This window comes from Amphiprion ocellaris, chromosome 5 (genome assembly GCF_022539595.1).
Source record: "Amphiprion ocellaris isolate individual 3 ecotype Okinawa chromosome 5, ASM2253959v1, whole genome shotgun sequence".
Classification (NCBI taxonomy): Eukaryota; Metazoa; Chordata; class Actinopteri; family Pomacentridae; genus Amphiprion; species Amphiprion ocellaris.
The window spans coordinates 22,588,497-22,610,934 of NC_072770.1; the positions used below are offsets into that span (position 1 = coordinate 22,588,497).

A 22,438-nucleotide genomic window follows, 5' to 3' on the forward strand; every position below is an offset into this window, starting at 1 on the left:
ATAAAAGAGGCTTGACAGCCCCCAAGCTTGTCTTTGTATAGGAAGATTGTGCCAGAGTGGGAGTGTGTGGATGCTGGACTGATTCTTAACTGAGTATTGATAAGGTGAGGTGTCTTTGTATACTATGATATACATTTACATATTATAGCTCATTAGCTGTGGGAATGGAGAATAAGGGCAGACTGCCAGCTGTTAATGTAATAGAAAAATTTCTTTAGGATTCTTTTTCTTCATACTTGAATGTAGTCAGAAAACCCTTTTACATGACTGCAAAGAAGCAAGAGCTGCCAGATGTTAATACTTTTATTTCAAACTATGGACTGTAATTGTAATCCACACATCAAGCATGATCTTAGTTGTAGTAGCTCATATCTCAGTGCATAGCAAATGTTGAGATATTAAGCTTTGATATTACGATGTTAGGATGAGATGTGAAAGTTTTTGGGAGCAGCCACTATGCACTGGTTGTGAATCTTGGCTCTGTTTCTGTTCCATCCTTTTCTTGTTTTAAACCAGTATAATCAGCCAATAAAACCAAAAGTGGGTAATGCCAGAAGTTTTGTGTATCTTATATCTGAAGTCGTGTTTATAGTATAAAAACTAATTAGGGTCCGAGCACCGACGGTGCGAAGACCCTATTGGAATGCAAGGAATTATTTATTATTATTATTATTATTATTATTATTATTATTATTATTATTATTATTATTCTTTTCCGGACTTTTGAATTGCCTTTTTGGCGGCCTTATCATACCCCAAAACGCGTCAAACTTGGCATGCTCATCAGGACTGGCGAAAAATTTGATATTTTATGGGAGTTGCGCATGTGTGTAGGAAAATGGCTCCATAGCGCACCTTGGAAAATTGAAAATTTGGTCATTAGGCCAACTGGCAAAGTGTTTCACCTACAGCTACAAAATTTTGCATGCATATTCAGCACATCAGGAAACCCAAAAAAGTCAATCATGGCCACGCCCTAAACCCAACAGGAAGTCGGCCATCTTGAATTAGCTGTAAATTTTTTAAAATTAATAACTCATCGGGGATAAGTCCGAGAGATGTCAAATTTGGCCAATATATGCAAACACGCGACCTGATGAAAAGTTATCAAAATGTTCATCTCATTTCAAAGGGCGTGGCCATGGCGACTCCCAAAAAAATGGATCCTTCGCCATGAAACAGGAAGTGGTGCCTAACTCTGCTGTACATGCTCCAATCTGCCTGAAATTTTACATGTGTGATCAATGTCCAGCCCTAACAATATCCATGTGGTTATATACATTCACAGTCATAGCGCCACCTATTGGCAACAGGAAGTATTTGTCATTACATTTGCACCTACCATTGCCGGAAACTTTGTCATATCATCTTGAAAATTGGTCAGCTGAGTGGTTACGCCGAGACGATGCCACAGTGTGAAGATTTTGACGATTCATAAAACACTGTTGCCATGGCAACGCATCATTGCCGTAATAAACAAAGTACTTTTTGACAGGTTAAAAATGCTCAAATGCTCTCCAAAATTACCACACATATCTGGACCGGCAACCCATTTGATATTTTAGGGAAACTGCATATGTGTGTTGCAAAATGGCTCCATAGCGCCACCTGGAAAATTTCAAACAGTTACTACGGCCAGTACGTTTTAGCTAGAATCATGAAACTTGGTAGGCATATGTAACTCGTCAAGACACACAAAAATGTAATTGACACTCATGCCCAAAACCCAACAGGAATCCGGCCATTTTGAATTATATGTCATATGTTTTGACAATTTTGGGTCATTTTTAGACATTTTCAAAAGCTATAAACTCAAACAGGGTAACACCGAGAGAGCTGAAATTTGGCCAGGATGTATTCCAGGCATGGGTGATCAAAAGTTATCAAAATGCTCACCTTAAGTCTGAGGGTATGGCCATGGCGACCTCGTGAATTTTGATGCTTCGCCATGAAACATCAACTGCTGTGTAACTGCCCTAAACATGCTCCAATCTGCCTGAAATTTTACACGTGTGATCACAGTCCGGCCCTCACCACATCCAGAGGCCGACATGCATTCTCGGTCGCAGCGCCACCTGGTGGACGTGCGTGGATTCGACGACCAGCATGGATGCGAGGACCCGTCCAACGCTGCTTGCAGCTTTAATCTTATTATTAGAACATTCCTGGCTGCGCTAAAGAAGCTTTTTCAAGTTCTGATGTTTATTCCAGAAACCTCATATGTTCCAAGTAGCATTTTAGAGTTATAAGACATTTGGTGATAAGTGAGACTGAACTAACAGCACTGATTTGTCTAGAAGTCTCAAGAAAGCATTCAGTTACAGGGGTGAAGATAGTTTGCTATTAATTGATCTTCCATGTGAATTGATTCAGAATTTTGAAATCGTGGCTATTGCAGTTTATAACTCAGGATGTCTTTAAACCGACTGCTATTACCTTGTTAATGTTTCAATTCAATTTAATTTAATCTATTTCAGACATGCCACAGTCTCATAAAGTAAAAAATTTATTAATATTAATATTAATTCCTACCTGCTACATGTCTGCATATAATATATGCATATAAAAATAAGTACAATATAGTAGTAGAATGTGTGCATTTAATATGTCTTTCTTTCTACTATACTGGACCTTTTTACCATTCTATGACCTGCAATATTGACTATCTTGATTATTTTTTATTGTTTTTCAGCAGTTGCTAGAATGAATCTGGCTCCATCGTGTCACATCTCACTGCTCTTCCTGCTTGTTGTTATCCTGACAGGTGAGGTACAATGGCACTGACTACAGACAATACAATCACAATCTGTCTTTTGGACATTGACTTTGTAACAGAATAAAGAGCCATCTTTGTTTTTTTGAAAAGGATCATTGACCTGAGTCTTTCTATATCTGGCTGTATAACCTCCTAATCTGCCCTCAGGCGTGTGTGGGAAGAGAATCATTGGAGGTGGAGTGGTGCGACCTTACTCCATCAAGTATCAAGCCTCGCTCTGGTACAGCAACTCTCACTTCTGTGGTGGCACCCTCATCCACCCACAGTGGGTGGTGTCTGCTGCCCACTGCTGGAGGCCGTAAGTTCCTGCAGCTCTACGTCTGATCACCACATCTACTGAACACCTATTAAAGAAATGATGCATATTGCACACAAATCTCAAAGCAATATTTCAATTCTCTTAATTATTTGAACAGCAAGGCGTGATAGATTGTCTGATCAGTAGTGAATGAACACCTTAAAAATCTGGTCTCTGTGCTCTTGTAGGAGTCACATGATACAAGTGGTCCTTAGTGAGCACAATCTCGTCAAGAAGGAAGAAAATGAGCAGATATTCAACGTCTCTTTAGTCATCAAACACCACGATTACAGTTACTGGACGCTTGACAATGATATCATGCTGCTTAAGGTAAGGAAACACTGAGGAATGTGACACAGGGTTGCGTGTTGATGAAGATAATGATTTAACATACATCTCGTGATTTTGGGTGAGTGGATTTCAAGCACTAATTAGGTTCCAGACGCTGTTAAATCCTGCGATATAGTTCAGGCTCTGAAAAATGTGATGGGAAATAAGCAACAAACTGCACAAGCTGTGTACTACACTGGAAAAAATGCCCCTCTCAAAACAAGAAAAAAAAACTTACTTCAAGGAACTTTTAGTTTGAAATAAGTGAAAAAAAAATCTGCCAATAGAATAAGTGAAAAAATGGCTTGGTAAGATTTCTTGAAACAAGATACGATATTTAGAATATTGACATCTTAATATTAGCTGGGAAAACTTATGTTAAGGTATATTTTACCAGGATTGTCAAGCTTAGGTGTCTTAAAATAAGCCAGTTTAGCAGCAATTAGCAGTTTTTCTACTCAAGAATAGATTTTTGTTTTCATGTAACCTCCTAATTTGAAATGTATTAAACTTATTTTGAGTTTTCTTGTAAAATACAACTCAAAACAAGATAATTTCAAGATTGTTTGACTTAACAAGATATTTAAGATGCATTATCTTAAAACAAGTCTCTCCATCTTGCTGAAATGTCACCTGTTAAGTGAATTTATCTTAAATCGAGTGGGATGAGACATTCTGACTGAAAATAAGAGAAACAGACTTGGTAAGATTTTGAGTTTTTGCAGTGTATGGTGTGATAATATTCACAGTTGTCAATAAAGACGGGTCTGTCAAGTTTCACCTTTGACTGCTATAGTTTGAAAGTGGCACAAAAGCGAATGATCATTATGTATGTGCCTTTTATTTGGAGTCTTTCTACATAGTAATTGCACATTTCTTTCTAACTCTGTGCCCTGAGTTTCTGTTTTAAATGTGTAGTCTCAAATACCAAGCTGAAGTGACCCAGACTGACATCATCAGGGTTATTTTCTCTGCCCATCAATGGATGTTTCAGTATAAAACTACTGGAGTGTTCTTTAAACATTATTCATTTTATTAGTTGTTGTGTAGTTCTGATGTCAGTGAGCTCAGAGATTCACTGCTTTTAATGTTCAGAGAAATTTTTCCTGTGCACTGCAACAGTTTTGCCACTGAAACACAACTTCCTGGTTGGTTTACTGCCAAGTGAACTTCTGTTAGATGACATGAAATTTCTCTCATTCACTGAATAAGCTGCTATCTTGGTTTACTGATTCATCTTTGGCCTTGTGTTCTTGTTGTTGATTCACAGCTTTACATATAAACAGATGAGTAAATCATTTGGAAGAGTGATAACAATAATACTGCCAAAGATTTACTGCATAATGTGGACAGTAAACAACAAAATACTAACTGGCTCCTACTAAAATGCAGGTACAGTGGTAGAAAACAAGACTGTGAGCTGTTAGGGTAGATCAAAACTGCAGACAACTAGTGCTCAGTGGCTCCTCTGTGACTGTGTTGTTGTGCTCCATACATGACTGATGATGACTTCCTCATTATTCTGACATTTACAACCCCTTTTTTGAGTTTCCTACCCCAAAACTACACTGTTGCATCCCAGTATTAGAAAGAACTTTTTCACTAAACACTGTGAGTTTTGAGGGATTCTCCAAAAGCCTGTTCATTACCTTACTGTACCTCCATAGTTCCACATCACAATTCTGAAATGCTTTACATCATTATTACTTTAGAGGTTCTGCAGATTATCACTGTTAACATAAATGTCCCCAAAGTTCATTTTTGTTTCCCAGTAACAGAATAAAATTCTTCCTTTCGTCTAAATACTCAACTGATACTACCTCATTCCCCATAGTCTGGTTTTGATGCACTGTACCTGCATTACAAATACTTACCAGAAGGAACCAGTGAGTGTTTCATTGCTACCTGAACAATAGAACATTATTACACTGTGGACTACAGGAGGTATATTTAAGTTTTAATGAAACTTGTTTAATATTGTGAACAGAAAATGTACAATGCTACCTTCATCAGCATCAGCTTTTTATGAGGACTGACTTAAGGATATATTCTCTGTGGGACAGTTGGAGCGTCCAGCTATCATTAATGCCAACGTCGAGCCGATACCTCTGCCAGACCAGAGCTCACCCCCGCTGAAGGACTTCAGTCATTGTACAGTCAGTGGCTGGGGCGTGACCTGGGCCTATGGGCGAGTGCTGTCATCAGAGCTGAGATCTGTGGATGTGGAGCTGTACACCAGCTGCTGGAAATTCTACTACTTCAGGAGCACGAAAAACATGATTTGTGCCGGCTATCGTTACGGAGGGAAAGACTCCTGCCAGGTGAGATTTCTTTTGGCTTTCACAGATAATCAAACACTTCCAGATGATGCAATAAGATCAGAATTAAATAGAAATCTTGTACTAAAGTGGGAAGAGGCAATTCAGCTGAGTTATTCATTTATATATGTTACATTTGTTTATTTATTTTGGCCACATGGGAACAAGCTGGTTACGTATTATCAGCTTATGTAGTTGACAAATGTGAGCAAACAGAGTCAGCTGTATTTACTTGGAGTTATTTTTCTGGACACTTGACAAATAAAAGGCCAAAATTCATTCTCCCTCTAGCTCTGTTTTCAAATTCACCAAAATCCTGACAAAAAAAAATCTTTCTTTATCTATTAAGTGGTAAACTATGTTCACTAGCTTTGGCTAAATTATATAGGTATTAGGTAAACAGTATAGTAGATTTTTAGACCTTTTCTTTTTGGCTGAAAATGGCTGCCTGTTGTGGTTGAAGACTGTGTTGATAAGAGTAGATCAGAGAAGCATAAGAATGATCCAAAATGAATAATGCAGAAAGAAATGTTCCATGTAGATGTGAAAAGTAGCAGAGTTGGTAATAATTCTCTTGGTTTTCTTTTTTGCTTGAAATCACTCACCGTCTATTAATAATACAAAAATAGTGATTAGGGCTGCTTGTTTTTTTACACCAAAATTTTGGAAGTACACAAAATTCAAGTTTTGCATTATAACTTACAGATAGGTGACAAAAATAAAGGAAGGCTAGTCCAAAATCTCTTTTAAGTGATGGCCATAGCATATAATTCGCATAATGTTTTTACTCAGACGATTCAGTAGCACCAACACCCATCAGGACAGAAATGTTTCATCATGGGATGAAGGTGATCACTCAGAATAATTTTGTATTGATTTATAGCGACTCTTGCCTCTAAGGGGACAAATGAACCCAAAAAAAGTCAGCAAATTCCCCTAGAGAATAATTGATCTCCTTTCTAAGGTCAAGGAGTCCATCCTGTGACGTTCTGTTGGTGATTCATCTGACTTTATCATTTCCTGCATCTCTATAGACCTGTGTCTACATTTATTACTCCACTGAGCTGTCACATGTGTTCATCTTTTTAATGGTTAGCTTGTGCAGTGCAACCCTACCATGTGATCCTTTTCTACTGTGGAACTGCTCTTGCTCATAGTCTCATCACATCCTGCCATCACTTCCTTAGTCAACTGAGGAAGGGTAACTCTTCTTTTGTTCCTGACATATCACATGTCTTAAATGTTTGCTGTCGATGCTGCAGATGTCATTTTAGTTAATGTTCCTACCAAAACACTGGCCAGCAGTCTTAGTGACTGAAGCTCCTGCCATCTGTTCCCCAACAATGAACGGTCCTTCCAATTCATTGAGATTTTGTCCTCTTGCCCTGAAATTAAAATCAGATGGGCCTGATTTGCATTTTAAGATGTCACAGAGTATGACTAGATGCTATCTTCTTAGTTATGCTATACGGTGCACCTATGTGGTGGCATCTGCATTCATTGTGCTTCTCTCAATTATTCTGTTTTTTCCTTTATTCTATCACCCATCTATATCTTACATCTGTATATTTTACATTAAAATGTGTCCGAACAAACCCTCTGAAATTGTTTGCTTGCTTTTCACTCTTCAGGGGGATTCAGGAGGACCTCTTGTTTGTGATGGAAAATTTGAAGGCATCGTATCTTGGGGCATCAGCTGTGCGGTTTCTTACTACCCCGGCGTCTACACCAAAGTCAGAAGCTACCTTTCTTGGATCAACTGGGTTATACAGTACAGCTAATGAGACTCTTTGTGACTGGTTTATAGAAGACTCTACTATGATGAATATTTGAGTGGATCCTAATGTACCCAACAGCTTTTATGTTTTGCTCTGTCTTTTATATAGAACTTTTATCTAAACATAAATGCATTTACTAAAATTAAATTACTTGGATTTTACACCCGAGTGTAAACTTACAATCTGTGAACTTAGACCTTGTGCTCAAAATCTGATTGAATATCATTAGAAGACTCAGATTATTATAAAAAAAAATAAAGTTTGTCATATTTGTTCAACTACATTCCCTTTGTATCTTCTAGTTATTATACAGTGTTTTTTTAAAAGTGAAGTTAAATTGTCATAGATTCTGGATTACAATAACTTCTGGCTTCATTTTGTTCTTTGAAATCCTTAATTTTGCCACTGGTCAGAAAAAGCTGAACTTAAAAGCAGAGATACAGCTTTTCTCAGACTGACTCCTCTGTTTATGGACCTTAATACGCAATAGACAAGGATCAAAACCAATAAAGAAAATTATTTTTGTGTTTGTTAATGTTTAATGTCACATCCATGGACAGTGACGACAACAAAACCTCCTCCCCTTCCTTCATGACACCATGTCATCATCCTAGCAAGTGATTGGCTGTGGCAGCACCCTCTCCCCTTTCCCTCTGTCCCATTCACATTTAAAGCTGAGCCACGATAGACTCATTCACCAACTCAAAAGCAACCTTACAAAACCCAAAAGCAAGAATGGACAGAGTCAAGTCTAGCAGGGAGGTAATGCATATTAAGGACCTTGGCTCCAGCCACTTGTCCCAAGAAACAGTCCAAGAACTGATTCTTCAGTCTCAGGAGGCAAAGAAACAAGCCTACTGTCCTTATAGCAAATTCAGAGTGGGAGCTGCTCTCCTGACCCACGACAACTGTGTGTTTACAGGTGAGTTACTTGTGAAACTTTGTGTCTTGATGATTGAAAAGAGCTTCAGGAAAGCATAATCAGACTTCTTGAGAATATGTCAGTCCTTAAAAAGGATAGTTCAAATGTACTACATTGAAAGCAGAGTAGACACGAGAGCTACAGTATTATGTAACTTGCATTTGAGTCAAGTCTATTCTTGCTCCATTGCCGTTTGAAAAAAATGAGACATGTTAGAGAATTGCATTAGTATGATGAAAATTTCAAATTACAGGAAAATGTTTTCATTTTGGTACATTATGTTAATGATTACCTGACAGTTCGAATAATCAGACTCAGACTAAAGGTTTATATTTAACATGTCGCTTTACAGCTGATCATAATTAAATCATCACCACAACTTGTTATCAGTAATGCTGACTGAATCAAATCGCATCTCTCTGGATGTTAACTTGATCTTAAATTTCCCATGAGCTGAAGTGACCTTTTGTCATTGCATCAGTTGCGTCAACAACACTGTACACACTGTCAGGGATGTCAAGTCACTGTCAACAGAAAAGTAAAGACACAACTGTCCTGTCAGTGTGCTGTACAAAGCAGAGCAAGTCACGTGTCCCTCAGTAGAAATGTCTGGGGGACAAATAGCTAGCAAACAGCTGAGTGCAAAGACCTATTGAGTAACTATTTGTTTAGGCCAGAGGAAGTAAATAGGTTGCCCTTTAAAAGACCACTTTTTAAAAAATTTTTTTAGCACATATACAATTCTATGCATTTATTCCATGTCTGTACTTGTGTCTCCGGCAGGCTGCAATGTGGAGAACGCATGCAACAATCTCGGCGTGTGTGCTGAAAGGAATGCCATCTCAAAGGCAGTGTCAGAAGGCTACAGAAGTTTCAAGGCTATTGCAATTGCCAGGTAATGTGAACTTCTGACAACACACGCTGCAATCTGTAAAGTTTTCTGTATTTCTTAAGACACCAACATCCATCTTGACCTTGCACAATCAACACTTAGCAAACCATGACTCACTTCCCATTGCGTTTCTTTTTGCACGTAAACCAAAGTGATTTAGGGCAGTGTTTCTGTAAAGCAGGAATCAACACACTGCACCTGAATAAGCTTGTGATTGTATTTGTATTATCTGTGAAAACTTAGTAGAAAAGATCGCAGAGGCTAAAAGGCATTTGTTTTTAACTTAAATACATTTCCCAAGATGTAGACATGAGCACGTAACTGTTTGCCTCTACAGGTCTTTTGTTTTCTCTGCTACATTCTTCCTCATGTGTTCTTTGCAGTGACCTGATTGACCGGTTCATTTCCCCATGTGGTGGCTGCAGGCAGTTCATGAGAGAGGTATTATCTCTGCTTGTCTTGCTTTAGTGCAGTTTTTAAAGGGATTTATTACTTTCCAGTGCACACAGTCTCCAGCTCTCTGTTTAGGAGAGTGTAAGTTTATTTTAGCTGGACTTAGTCATTCTAAGAAACAGGTGCTCAGCAATATTTATACCGTTTTGTACTTGCCTGGGTAACACATTAGCAGGTGCTAGTTTCCTATTAACGAGAAGCTCCGAGTCTGACACTTCAATATCCTGTATGCTCTCAGTGTGAGAGTTTAGTTACTATAATTAATGTCTTTCTTTAACCCTCGTTTCACAGTTCGGGTCAAATTGGGATGTGTACCTGACAAAGCCTGATGGTCTGTACAAGAAGATGACTGTGGATGAGCTGCTGCCCATCTCCTTCGGCCCTGAAGACATGTCCATGAAGAAAGTGTTTGACATTCCTAATGAGTACTAAGTCTGTATACTAGTACAAAAACGCATACAAGTAGTGGTTGCTGGAGCCACCACGACATCTACTGTGTTTAATGTACATGCTGAACACGTGTTCATGATGTTTTTATTTATGGTAAACACTTGTTCTTGTATTATTTGCTAATTGTTAACAATGTCATATTTAAATTACCCCATCCACATTGAAATATAAATAAATGCAAAGTTTGAAAATTAATCTTGAAAATTCATCAGTGAGCTATGTGCTTTATTATACCCAACAATGTTCAGTTGTAGATAAAATGTATGTACTAGTTTAAAGAACCATGAGAGAAAATTACAAAACATTAACAAAGGTCAAACTTATCCACACATTTTAATAAATAAACAGCTTTAAAAAGGAGTTTCTTTTAATAGATACATTTCATTTCTTACAGTTAGATTTGGACATAAAGGAAGTTCAAAGGACACACAAGAAAAAAAAATAGTATTTTCAGTTGCAGTACACTGCAACCATTATTTGTGAAGCAGCAAATTATTAAATTACAGGGAAAAGGGATATACAAGAGAGGAGGTGAAACATAAAAAATGCCAGTGTAAATTCACTCTTCATTTATTAGTGATTTCTGGTCTACTAACTCCATGCATTAACATTTGCTGTGGTTTATGGGCACAGACTTAAAAATGGTAAGTATAATGTAATTGGATTTATTGTTTTTCCCTGATTCGGAAAACTGACAAGAAGTTAAAAGTCAAAATCTGCCCCAAATGAGAAGTTATAAACAAGGCAAAAAAGCAGATTTCAATTTCTAAGTACCACTAAGTACCCAAAATGATATTCAATGTCGTCTGATTTTGCTCGCAGCATATTTAAATCCCTAATCAGAACATAAGCAACATATGGCAACTTCAACTGAGCAGAAAAACACAAGAAAGAAAAAAAAATCAAGTAAGCGGCATTAGGTTGATTTCTGCTGTTTACTATGCCGTGCAAATTCTCTTTATCTTTATGCTTGGAAGTGTACAGAAAGAAAACATTTGTCTATAAATTCAGTGCAGCAGACTCAGTCTGCAAGCCATTATTAATCTGCTTTTAAAGAAAACTCATGTGGAGATCTGACCACGTGAAGCTGAATTCGCCATCAGTGACATATAATCCTGAACTGTATAGAGAGCTGTCAGTTGTAAAGATGTATTCAGGCTTGACACTAGATGTTTTATGTGGCTGAATGTGGTGACTGGAGCAAATAAATACAACAAGAAAGGTTTTCCTATGCTGTATGATGTCCCCTAATGAATGCATAGACAGCAGTTAAAGGAGAGGATAATCACATAGACCCAGTGTTAATCTGAAGCCCTCACACATGCATGGCACACAGAGCTAACAACAGCCAACGTCTTTGCCATGATGTATACCAACTGTATGTGGATGTTAATGTGGACAAATAAAGCAATATGAAAATTTACATTATGCAATCGCAACACTCCTTTGGAAGGTGTTGTTGCTTGCTAAGAACACCCACCAGCTGTACGTGTGCGAGGCTTGACTGTGTGTATGTGTTGACTTCTTTAAATAATCAATACCCATCTGCGCAACACTAACGGATAAAATAAGACATTCTGTAAACAGGCTGCAACAGTTCAGTGGCAACCTTAACTGCGAAAGAAAACCTAAGTAGTTATTTGAAAACTGCAATATTGCTCTGCAGTGTCGTTCTAAAGTAATTAATCAGGAGGAAAGACCACAAAGTGTACCTTTTCTTACTTTGACCTCAGCTCTCTGTGAAGGAGTTGTTGGTATCATCAAGCATTGGCCATGCTGGGACCTGTAATCTGGGCAGGGTACCCTCCATCAGCCTCTCCATCCACAGTCCCAGCCTGTCAAGCTTGTGATGGACTTCTATGTGAGTGGCCCTGCTGGAGCCTCTCTTGGATCCAGCCCTGTCCTCCCTGGAATGGGATCGGGATCGAGAGTGGGAGCTAGACCTGGACCTGGAGCGAGACTTTCTCCTGTCAGAGGAGGACGAGGTCTCAGATGACGAGTCGTTGGGATCGTCCCCTGTGAAGACAGGTCTAAAGATGCAAAAATATTTCTTATAGCCATTGAGGGCCAGGACATGGCCGGAGTAGTCTGAAGACTCCTCATCGTCATCGCAGTGGCTCTCACTCCATGCAGCTTCACTGGCTGAGCGAAGGAGTGACGGCATCCAGTGACGGTGCTTATCAGCATTTAGGAAGGAGAAGTGGAGGGTCTGAGTCCTGCAGGCAGGAGGCCAAGGGGTTTAGGATTAATATGTGGAAGTAAGTGCCATCAGGGGATCGTAGTAGACCATATAAATACTAAAGCACATAATCTTAATATTACTCCATGACTTAACTCAATGGCTATTTTACATGCAAAGAGGCCTTCTTTTAAGATATATACAAATAAACAAACAAAACGTCCAAAACACTGAATGTTAAGACTTACCCAGAGAAAGAAAAAACTTCCTTGGCAAATTTCCTGAGCAAAGCATTCTTGGAAACATTAGTGAGCACCAGTACAACGTTGATGTGGCCGGGCCTCAGCTTCACCAGGTTACTTGTGTATGTGATGTCTGTTAACTCTGTCACTTCAACAAAGTCTTTCCTCGGAGGACGGCTGCATGAACCCATTAGAAAGACAGAGAGAGACAAAGTTAACAGGGTAGCAAAGAAAGGTGTGAATTCTGTTTCTGTGGATTATGAATTTAGTCCATAACAGCTAGAGATAATATCCTATGTGAACCCAAAAAACTGTTCTGAAAACACACAGGACTCTGTGAGGTGTATCCACACAGTTTCCTTTTTTTCTTTCAAATGTCCATCTCAGGATGTGAAAAGTGCAAAAATAAAAGACCCACAAAGTTCAGCTGCTTACGAAACTACATCATGTTTTATATAAATAAGCTTATATAATATGATCTGGCTACAGTTAGATCTGTTGTACGTCAGCGGGGTTTCTAACCTGTATACCTCTGGATTGCCACTAACATAAAGAAACTGCCAAAACTTACTGTGTGTATAAACTCAGGTTAATAGCAAGAATGATATGCTTTATCTGCAGCAGATAAAGTTCATTTACTTCAGTAATTCTGGATAAAACCAGCTACATGTCCAAAAATATTGACGTACGAACTTGACTAATTTGTTAATCTGCAGGTTGGCTCAGATGTGTACTGAAAGGCAACTGAGACTTCATGAATCTGAAATATTACATAACAGAGAGACCAAATTAAAGCAAAGATGTGGTATAAAAGTCAAAATCTGTGTATCATAGCAAAGCACTGTGCAACAGCCAGTTGTATCATATCATGGTCTGTTTGATGCAAGCCTTTAATACATTTCTGTACTTTCTCTTTCTGGAAGCTTGGACTTTACTGGACTGAGAGAGGAATATTTTAAAAACACTACACTAATGGGTCCTTAGTAATTGTCACACAAATCACAATCCCCACATTGTCCTGTCAGTTCAATAAAAAGCCAGTGAACTGCTAAATGCGTTTTAAAAAACCATCATTCAGACAGCTGTTTCCAGTATCTCAAAAACAAAAAAAATGATTAGTGTCTCCCATGGAAGACAGAGTAAAATGTCCATGTGATCTGGTTGCTGATCTGTAAAAAACTTTGGTCAAAGTATTCTGTTTCCCCCTTGTGCTTGTATAATGGTACTACATTACCTTGAGGTACTGGCTCTGCTTGATGCATCATCCTCAGTCTGTGGTTGCTCCTTTGGCTTCGGTTTTCGGGGTTTACTGTCACCTGGCTCACTGAAAATACACCACAGAAAGGAAATCATCAGTGTGGCCACCAAAAGCTCTGACTCCACTTTTAGTCAATGCTATTCAGACAGTGTTTGATGTAAGTACAGTCAAAATCAAGAAAAATCAGGTAAAATTTCAAGAGACAGAAAAATGCAAAGTAACACATTTCAGTTGTAGATCTTGATGATATCAATAAGTTTAAGAAGATTTAATTAACCCTACGACTCCCAAAACCCACCAGTAGGTTTAAAGGACATATCTTTTTTTTTAATCGTCAAAACTACACAATCATAACTACAAACTGTAAAAAAAAAAAAAAAAAAAAAAAAAAAAAGAATCATTGGTTTTTCTACTCTCTGGCAGTCTCTGACTACTTATCTAAATGTGAGCAAACCTCAGCTTAAAATCACTATCTTTCATTAAAGTTACTTTATTATACATCTCTCATTTTAGAATTTTCCAAAAATAAACCATTTCATGTAACCAAATACTGCAAAAGTATAAAAACTGAAAAACAAATTAAAATAAAACTTCTGTGCTCCTCAGCACAACCATGAAGTCATTAGCGACTTAGCAGACTGACAGTCTAATGACAAAAATTCTGGGACTTTTCAGCTGAACTGAAGCAATAAAATATCTACACAACGTAAAAACACAGTCTTCCTCAGTATTGTTAACACTTTTGGACGCTTGAAAACTGTTGTAAATGTTGATTGCAACTGTGTTGTACTTCACAGAAGACATTTCTGAGTTCTCTACTTCTAGCCAAGGTTGTGCTGTTTCCATAGAGGTGCAGGTCTTCATAGTGCAGCAAAAAAATAGCCCACAGTAAGTTAAAATATGACAGTAGCAAAGAACACCCAGAAACTGCTTGAGGTTCAGAGGGTTTAAGACAGTTTAGGTCAAATGTTTAGGCATTTGATGAAAATGCCTGGGCTGGAAAGCTGTCCTGCGTCTCTCACCTGAATGCCTGAATGATGACGGTGCCAAAAAGAATGAAGAGAGCTGAGAAGATCAAGGACAGGATGGGCATCATCTCTCGCCTTGAAGAAAAAAATAACGCTCATTATTGAAAGATGCACAAGAAAATATAAAGCACAGCTTGCAGTCTTCATTTTGCCATCACACCTGTGATGGGACACATTAGTTAAGTACGTATACAGCCTCCACAAAGTACACTTTGATCTTAATGCAGAGGCATGATTCAGCTTTTGATCTGATTTTGAAAAATAACAGCAAAAAGCATTGCATGATGCTCTCTCTCTATGCATAAAATTCTGCAGGCATCCTTGGTGAATATTGTCTTACCAGTTTGAGTAGAGAAGGTCATCATAGATTTGAATGATGTAATCATAAGCAGCATTCATCCACTGAATAATAAAAATCTGGTGAGGGGGTCGAAAAAGAAAAGAAAAAACAATGTCATCAGGTCAAAAAACGTTCCAGTTAAAACAAGTTCACCCTCAGATAGATGTGTCCATATCTGTGCAGAACCAGCCTGGTATGTGTCTGCAGTGACTTACGGGAGCCATCTCGTTGTTGAGTTCTGGCAAGGTGGCATCTGAGCTCAGATAGGTGGGATCTTTCTGAAGGAGCTCCAGCTGCTCATGGAGGAGATACTTGTCTTCTTCACTGCCGTTCCAGCCTCCACTCACAGAGCGATACAGGACCTTACCAGCCTGACTCCGCCTCTCGAGAATCACCACCTGTCAGTGTTATTAAAGAGCCTTTTTACTGTAAACCGAGGCACTGCAGAATTTTAGTGCACATATCCGCAATCTGACACGGACAAAATCTGATACAACCTTCATTTCTGTGTGTTGTGGTTTAAAAATAACAATATAAATAGTCTGCTTCACTGTGTTTCACTTGGCCCCTGACCTGAGGTGAGACTACAGCCTGGTTGTAGAGCAGCGCCTGACAAAGAGGCTGCTGATGACGCTGGTAGATGTATGCAAAGCGCAGCACATCTTTTTTGTTAGTTGTTGCAAAGTCCAAGAAGGCCTTATTTCCTGGAAGGAAAGCTTGGTCCTCCCTGGTGATTAGCAGCACACAGTACCTGCAAACCATACACAGTCAGTTCACCTGCTGCAGCATTTTTGCATAAATACACAACATTTCAATTCACTGTGACAACCACTATGATGCCTGTCCAACTATTCTGTTTGGATTTCAGCTTCTTACAGTTTTCATATGTTGGTAAAAATGTAATTTAACATCTCTTAAACTGGGTTTACCATATTTTTCTTTTACATCACTTAAGCAGAAGAGAGAGCGGCAAGGAAGATGCCTCTTTTGATCAAGTCTAATTATGCAAGAGGTCAATTAAAGCAAAAATATTAAGTGCAGGAACATTGGCTACTACTCTGCTCGCAAAATGTCTCACTTTCTCCGTCGATGGAACTGCTTTACAGGACACAGCTCATCGAAAAGCTGCTGGCTGACCAATCGTGGCACCTGCAGGAACTTGTTATTGGAGACAAACTCATCCATGATCTGTCGTTTCATTCCTCTGGCCTAAGAGAGAGAGAGAGAAGGTTAAAAGGGTGTGAATCTGTTAAATCTTTTCAATATGCTCAGCTGCAACAGGAGAGAATGTTTAATTACTATCACGATAAGGCTAGAAGATTTAGGCTGCAGGCTTTGCAGGGTGTACCTGGATGATGTCAACAGGCTTCTCTGTATCCTCCTTAAACAGCAGCATGGTGGGAGCATATGTGTTTATGTTGAACATCCGCAGGAGGCGAGCGTTGTGTGTTTCACCCTGGTCCACAAAACCGAAGCGCACATAGTTTCTGAAGGCGAATGCTGTTAACTGGAGAGTAAAGCGGGAAGATGAGGGCTCTCCAAAAGTAAATACATTAAAGAGTTCAAAGCAAAAATGATAGCCGGTTTAATTATATGACTGTATATGTTGAATAGTTATAATTACCTAAGGTGCACAACAAACTGGTTGAAACTGTGCAATTAAATGCAATACAGGAGGACAAATACTAATATATTAGTAAACCAAAAAATTGTTTCTAGCCCTGTAGTTGCAGTTGGAGTCTTGTTTATTTGGTCTCATGGTTTAGGGGAAAACAAGTCCTCATCTCCATATCTCTGAATATTAACCAGATAAAAAAAGCCTGCTTAAATTCATGTGTACATCAGTACATCTCTTACCTTATAGAGTAGAGGGACGATGGGGACTTGGTCAAACAAGAGAAGGCTGGGCTTATTTTCCACATGCCAGCTATCAAGAAAAGTCTTGTAGTTGTTGTCTGTAATCTGGAAAAATGATACATGTTAGTTATATTCCTGCTAAATTAAACTATAGTCTACTATCTGAAGAGCAATTTTATTAACCACCACAAACCAGTTTGTAAATCGTCCATCATAATCAGTACATACAATATACTGTTTGGAAGCAATTACCAATTCATGACTTTTATGGAAAACATCTGCCTTGAAATCAACTAATGATAGCAAACATGAAGAGTAATATATTTGTCACCTTCTCCACCAGTTTCTGGGGCAGCAGATCTTCAACAAACTGCCGCAGGTGCTCCCGAACCACAGCCTGATGGAAGAAGGTCACTCTTCCGTTCACAAGCCCGATGATGGACGGAGCACGGTGAGCTCCCAGCTGGTTGGCAAGGCGACGCTCATAGCCCAAGTCCACAATGCCAATGCCCACACCTGGTTAAACAATAACAGAAGTCTGCTATTCGACCTAGCACATCTCTAGCAAAAAGTAAAAATATAACCTAAAACAGAATTGGTAGAACCGTGCAATTGCAGTAATTTTGGATGATGACAGTTCCAATAAACATAGAGAGCTGTATTCCAGAGATGGCAATCAGAACATGAATGTGGAAGAAAATGTGGCTAAAGCTCTCAATGCTGCTATCAGAATCAGCTTTAATGGCTCAGAGTCAACTATTTACATTAAGAACGAATTCAAGTGATAATTCTGTTTTAGGGATGGATTCTCTCTTGTACTAAATAGATACTCTTGAAGTCTGTAAGAGGAACCACACCACACTGTGGGATTTTTATTCTTTGAAATCAGTGAACGACTGCCTGATGACAGCGTTCATAAAAGATGCATAAATCTCTTTTTTGTGTCTCAAAGAATCCTGTGTATCCTCGCCACTGTAAAAACCACAGCAACAGAGAAAATAGACCAAAGCCTGGATTTGAAAATTACTAGAGAAAATGGCACTAAAACAAGTTTTGTTATTTTGATTTTGAACACTTTGCATTTGAGATGTGCACAACATACCACTAAAAGCTAAACTTATCAATATTGTATTTGAGCAATGGTTCAAATTACATTTTGAAATATGAAGGTGTTGCTTTGAATAACACACCCAGAGAAACCACCACATGACTCTGTCCTAAGCAGCTTTTCAGCATCTTTGAGTTGCTTGTTTTGTTTTTAAAGTCTGTAACTGTGGTGTATTTCCTGTCACAGCAGGCAGCTGTTTTCTATGCAAAATGCTCTAAAGCTCTAAAAATCCTGTCAGCTACTACCAAGCACTTAACTGTAGGCAAACTTCACAAATAATCAACATTGTGTACAAATTCCTTTCACAAATGAAGTGTATATATCTTTGGTGATCTGATGAAATGAAAGCTAGAATGAATGTGAATATTGGATTCAAGTTTGTCAAGTCACCAGTTCAAATTGACCATTACATAAGCCAACTCTGTAAGGCCTTAATATGTGAGAGTGCAGTTATGCCTGTTGAGGAGTTTTGCTAGAAAATTACCTAACAAGTAAATAATGTTGCTTCAGACTAAAGACATATATTCAACCATATAGTAAAGGCATAGTAAAGTGCAATAAGTTTTATAAATATGCGGGAAGTTCTACCAGCACAGGCCACTTAATTATTACAGACTAACAGTGATTTTAATTAGCAGAATTACCTTTCAACTAGTCATCTCTGGTGCCAGATAAGTATTATAGAGGGTTAAATTCCTTCCTTGGCTTTACACTTTGTTCCAAGAAACCAAGAAGAACAAATAAACCCTAATGAATAATTCAAGAAATGGCAGGCTCTCTGTAAAGCATCTCCACACTTAGAATTAGATCTGTCCTAATGACCTGCAACTGTGCAAACATCAACCTAATGTTGTGATGCTTTTAGGAAAACTACCCATACCCTGAGGGTGTGTGGTGGGTTAAACTGATGGGAATCTTGTGAAAACAGTCTTACCCAGAGGCTCCAGTTCCTGCACCGTCTCCTTCCACACAGGCTCAATATGGATGCATGCAAAGCACCACTCAGAGGTCACTTTGATTAGGTACGGTCTCTTGTGGCTGTCTGGAAGGACGTCGCTGTTAAACTGTGCATGGTGAAGCATGTACTTGCTGTCTGCAAAGTCCCTGGACCTGGAGGAGGATTGAGAACAAGATATCGAGGGTATTTTAGACCTAGTTTGCAGGCTGCAGCCAAAAAATTGTCTGAGTGAAAACTGCCAAAACTCAAATCTGTTCACTACTTTTGTTGAGGCAGAGATCCTTCTCAAATGCATCATAAAAAAAAACCCTAAGCCTAACAAGAAAATCTCCGTTTCAAAGGGGATAATGTGTTTTTATTATTTAAATATGTCAAAGAAACTAATATTTCAATGGAATGTGTTTACTTGTCTTCATGACAGTCCCACACAAAACTACAATATATGTTTTGATTTTACTGCCATTATTATCAGTGTTCAAAGGCAAACACAAGTAGGAGCCCAAATTACACCACGTTTTATGACCTACAAACAGCAAAATTCTGAGAAAAACATACTTATGACCAATCAATTTGTCAGATTAATCAGAACAAGAGGCCTGTTTGAACATAAACTACCTTGGAAAATGGAAAAATGACTCATCGAAGTAGAAGCTGTTGTGGAAGCTCCGGAAACCATGATGCTGTGACTGTCCGAAGGGTTGGTTTTCATCCATCTGTCCATAGCGGTCAAAGTTGGACCTTCGCTCCTCATTGGACAGAATCTGTGTGCAAAAGAGAATAAAAAGCATAAGGAAGAGAACTTTGACATTAATGTTAGAATGTGAGAAAGAGACTATATAGAGAAAGTGCAACTGATCATAGGGAATGGAGGATTGTTTGACATGACTGCTGTGTTTACATAAAATATAGCAAATGATCTGTTATGATGTATTTACACTGACCTCGTATGACTTGGAAATCTTGATGAACATGTCCTCAGCTTTAGGGTCCTTGTTCTTATCCGGGTGCCTAAAAAAACGCCCATGGGTGACATCATTCATTATTACTAGGTTCAGGGAGGGTTCGGGCCAGATCATCGGTGCAACATTTTGAATTAGACCAGCTTGTGATTGGCTAAGCGATAAACTATCAGCAGTTCAGGGGTCAGCTGTGTCCTGCTAACTGTTTGGTGCTGCTCAGTAACTCACCATTCCCTGGCAAGGCTCTTGTATGCCCTTTTGATCTCTGCTTGACTGGCACTCCTGCTGACACCCAGGATTTTATAGGGGTCATATTCAGAGGCTGATTTCGCCAAGTGCACACTCAAAATGAGCAGAAAGATGGCGAGTAAAGCCGGACATGTCCGAGCATCTCGGCTGCGGCTCCGAACCGTCATCGTCTGCTGCTGTCCTCGTCCAACGTTAACGTCAGTTAGCCAGCTACCGTACTGTCCGGTAAACTAATACTACACAGTTACCCGGAAACAGACGAATATACCAAGTTACGAGCTTACATGGTCGGGTCTGTCAGCTGCTACAGTACCAAGTTGGAGTACAGACGACATACTAGTATTTTAATACGACGAGGCTATTATTTTTCTAGCAAATGATGGACATTAGCAAAACGTTGGTATCATGCTAGCAATGAAACACAAAGCTTCCGGTTACAGGCTTCAAAATAAAAGCCTGAGAACCCTTTCTCAATCTCTACTGCAATTGTAAAATCAGTATACCCTAACAGAAATGTGCAGTTAATTCGTACTGCAGTAATATTTCGACCTATTGAAGGTTACAAGAGCACCGCAGAAATATACAATATTTAAAGTGCGCCTATGACAGATTTTCCAACAAGCCTATTTGTGAACATATACACTGAAAAAATATGAATGTAGCATGCATATTCTAGCTAGAATAAGGTCAAATTCGGTCAGATGTGCACATTTCTGTCGAGCCAATCAACTGGTCACAAATTCTTAACCAGTGAGTAAATCCACAAACTAGTTTGGTGTTGCTTTAAAGGACAATGATAGTGTCACCAGTATACAGAAACACTCCATCTGCCACTGGTCAGAGGAGTGTCTGCGATCATTCTCTATTCAAGTCACACCTCATAATTAGTGATGGCTGATCGAGGCTTTGTTGAAGCTTCGACACTTCATTCAAAACATGGTTCATTACTCGAGGCCTCAATGACACACAGTGCTCGAGTAGGACATCTAGTGGTCAATAATATGAAGTGCAATCAAGACGTGGTCGTTGGTTCATGGATTGTTAGGGTCCGAGCACCGAATTGTGCGAAGACCCTATTGGAATGCAAGGAATTATTAGGGTCCGAGCACCACGAAGTGGTGCGAGGAACCTATTGAAATCCTAGGAATTATTAGGGTCCGAGCACCGAATGGTGCGAAGACCCTATTGAAACCCGTGGGTTTATTAGGGTCCGAGCACCGAATGGTGCGAAGACCCTATTGAAACCCGTGGGTTTATTAGGGTCCGAGCACCGAATGGTGCGAAGACCCTATTGAAACCCGTGGGTTTATTATTAGGGTGCGAGCACCGACGGTGCGGAGGACCCTATTGGAATGCAAGGAATTATTTATTATTATTATTATTATTATTATTATTATTATTATTATTATTATTCTTTGCCCGCAGGGAAATTGCCATTTTTGGCGGCCTCATCATACCCCAAAACGCGTCAAACTTGGCATGCACATCAGGACTGGTGAAAAATTTGATATTTTATGGGAGTTGCACATGTGTGTAGGAAAATGGCTCCATAGCGCCAAATGGAAAATTGAAAATTTGGTCATTAGGCCAACTTGCACGACGTTTCATCTACAGCTACAAAATTTTGTATGCATATTCAGCACATCAGGAAACCCAAAAAAGTCAATCATGACCACGCCCTAACCCCAACAGGAAGTCGGCCATCTTGAATTAGCTGTAAATTTTTCAAAATTAATAACTCATCGGTGATAAGTCCGAGAGACGTCAAATTTGGCCAATATATGCAAACACGCGACCTGATGAAAAGTTATCAAAATGTTCATCTCATTTCAAAGGGCGGGGCCATGGCGACTCCCAAAAAAATGGATCCTTCGCCATGAAACAGGAAGTGGTGTCTAACTCTGCTGTACATGCTCCAATCTGCCTGAAATTTTACATGTGTGATCGGAGTCCGGCCCTGACAACATCCATGTGGTTATATGCATTGACAGTCATAGCGCCACCTTGTGGTATCAGGAAATTGACATTTTTTACATTTTGAGG

General features: G+C 39.1%; 3 protein-coding genes across 4 annotated transcripts; 2 read left to right on the forward strand and 1 right to left on the reverse strand.

The window, feature by feature from the left end:
- Positions 1-7,783, forward strand: LOC111587887 (trypsin-like). Of its 2 annotated transcripts, none has more exons than XM_023298014.3 (6): positions 1-104; positions 2,696-2,764; positions 2,924-3,074; positions 3,263-3,404; positions 5,468-5,725; positions 7,354-7,783. In XM_023298014.3, the coding sequence occupies exons 2-6, from the start codon at positions 2,704-2,706 to the stop codon at positions 7,501-7,503; spliced, it is 762 nt and encodes a 253-aa protein (XP_023153782.1). In that variant the 5' UTR covers positions 1-104; positions 2,696-2,703; the 3' UTR covers positions 7,504-7,783. The 2 variants fall into 2 exon arrangements, with proteins under 2 accessions (XP_023153782.1, XP_035798695.1); XM_035942802.2 differs by having other exon boundaries at positions 26-104; positions 2,693-2,764.
- A 386-nt stretch (positions 7,784-8,169) lies between these two features.
- Positions 8,170-10,412, forward strand: cdab (cytidine deaminase b). Its single transcript, XM_023298012.3, has 4 exons — positions 8,170-8,422; positions 9,206-9,317; positions 9,698-9,755; positions 10,059-10,412. Exons 1-4 carry the CDS (start codon positions 8,236-8,238, stop codon positions 10,197-10,199), a joined length of 498 nt encoding a protein of 165 aa, XP_023153780.2. The 5' UTR covers positions 8,170-8,235; the 3' UTR covers positions 10,200-10,412.
- A 119-nt stretch (positions 10,413-10,531) lies between these two features.
- LOC111587885 (dnaJ homolog subfamily C member 16-like) lies at positions 10,532-20,815 on the reverse strand. Its single transcript, XM_023298011.3, has 15 exons — positions 20,375-20,815; positions 20,129-20,195; positions 19,803-19,948; positions 19,164-19,339; positions 17,453-17,637; positions 17,122-17,226; positions 16,613-16,771; positions 16,343-16,473; positions 15,838-16,015; positions 15,480-15,662; positions 15,265-15,341; positions 14,919-14,999; positions 13,873-13,962; positions 12,645-12,815; positions 10,532-12,433 (listed from the first exon to the last, which is right to left on the reverse strand). Exons 1-15 carry the CDS (start codon positions 20,560-20,562, stop codon positions 11,947-11,949), a joined length of 2,424 nt encoding a protein of 807 aa, XP_023153779.2. The 5' UTR covers positions 20,563-20,815; the 3' UTR covers positions 10,532-11,946.
- Positions 20,816-22,438: the final 1,623 nt, after the last annotated feature.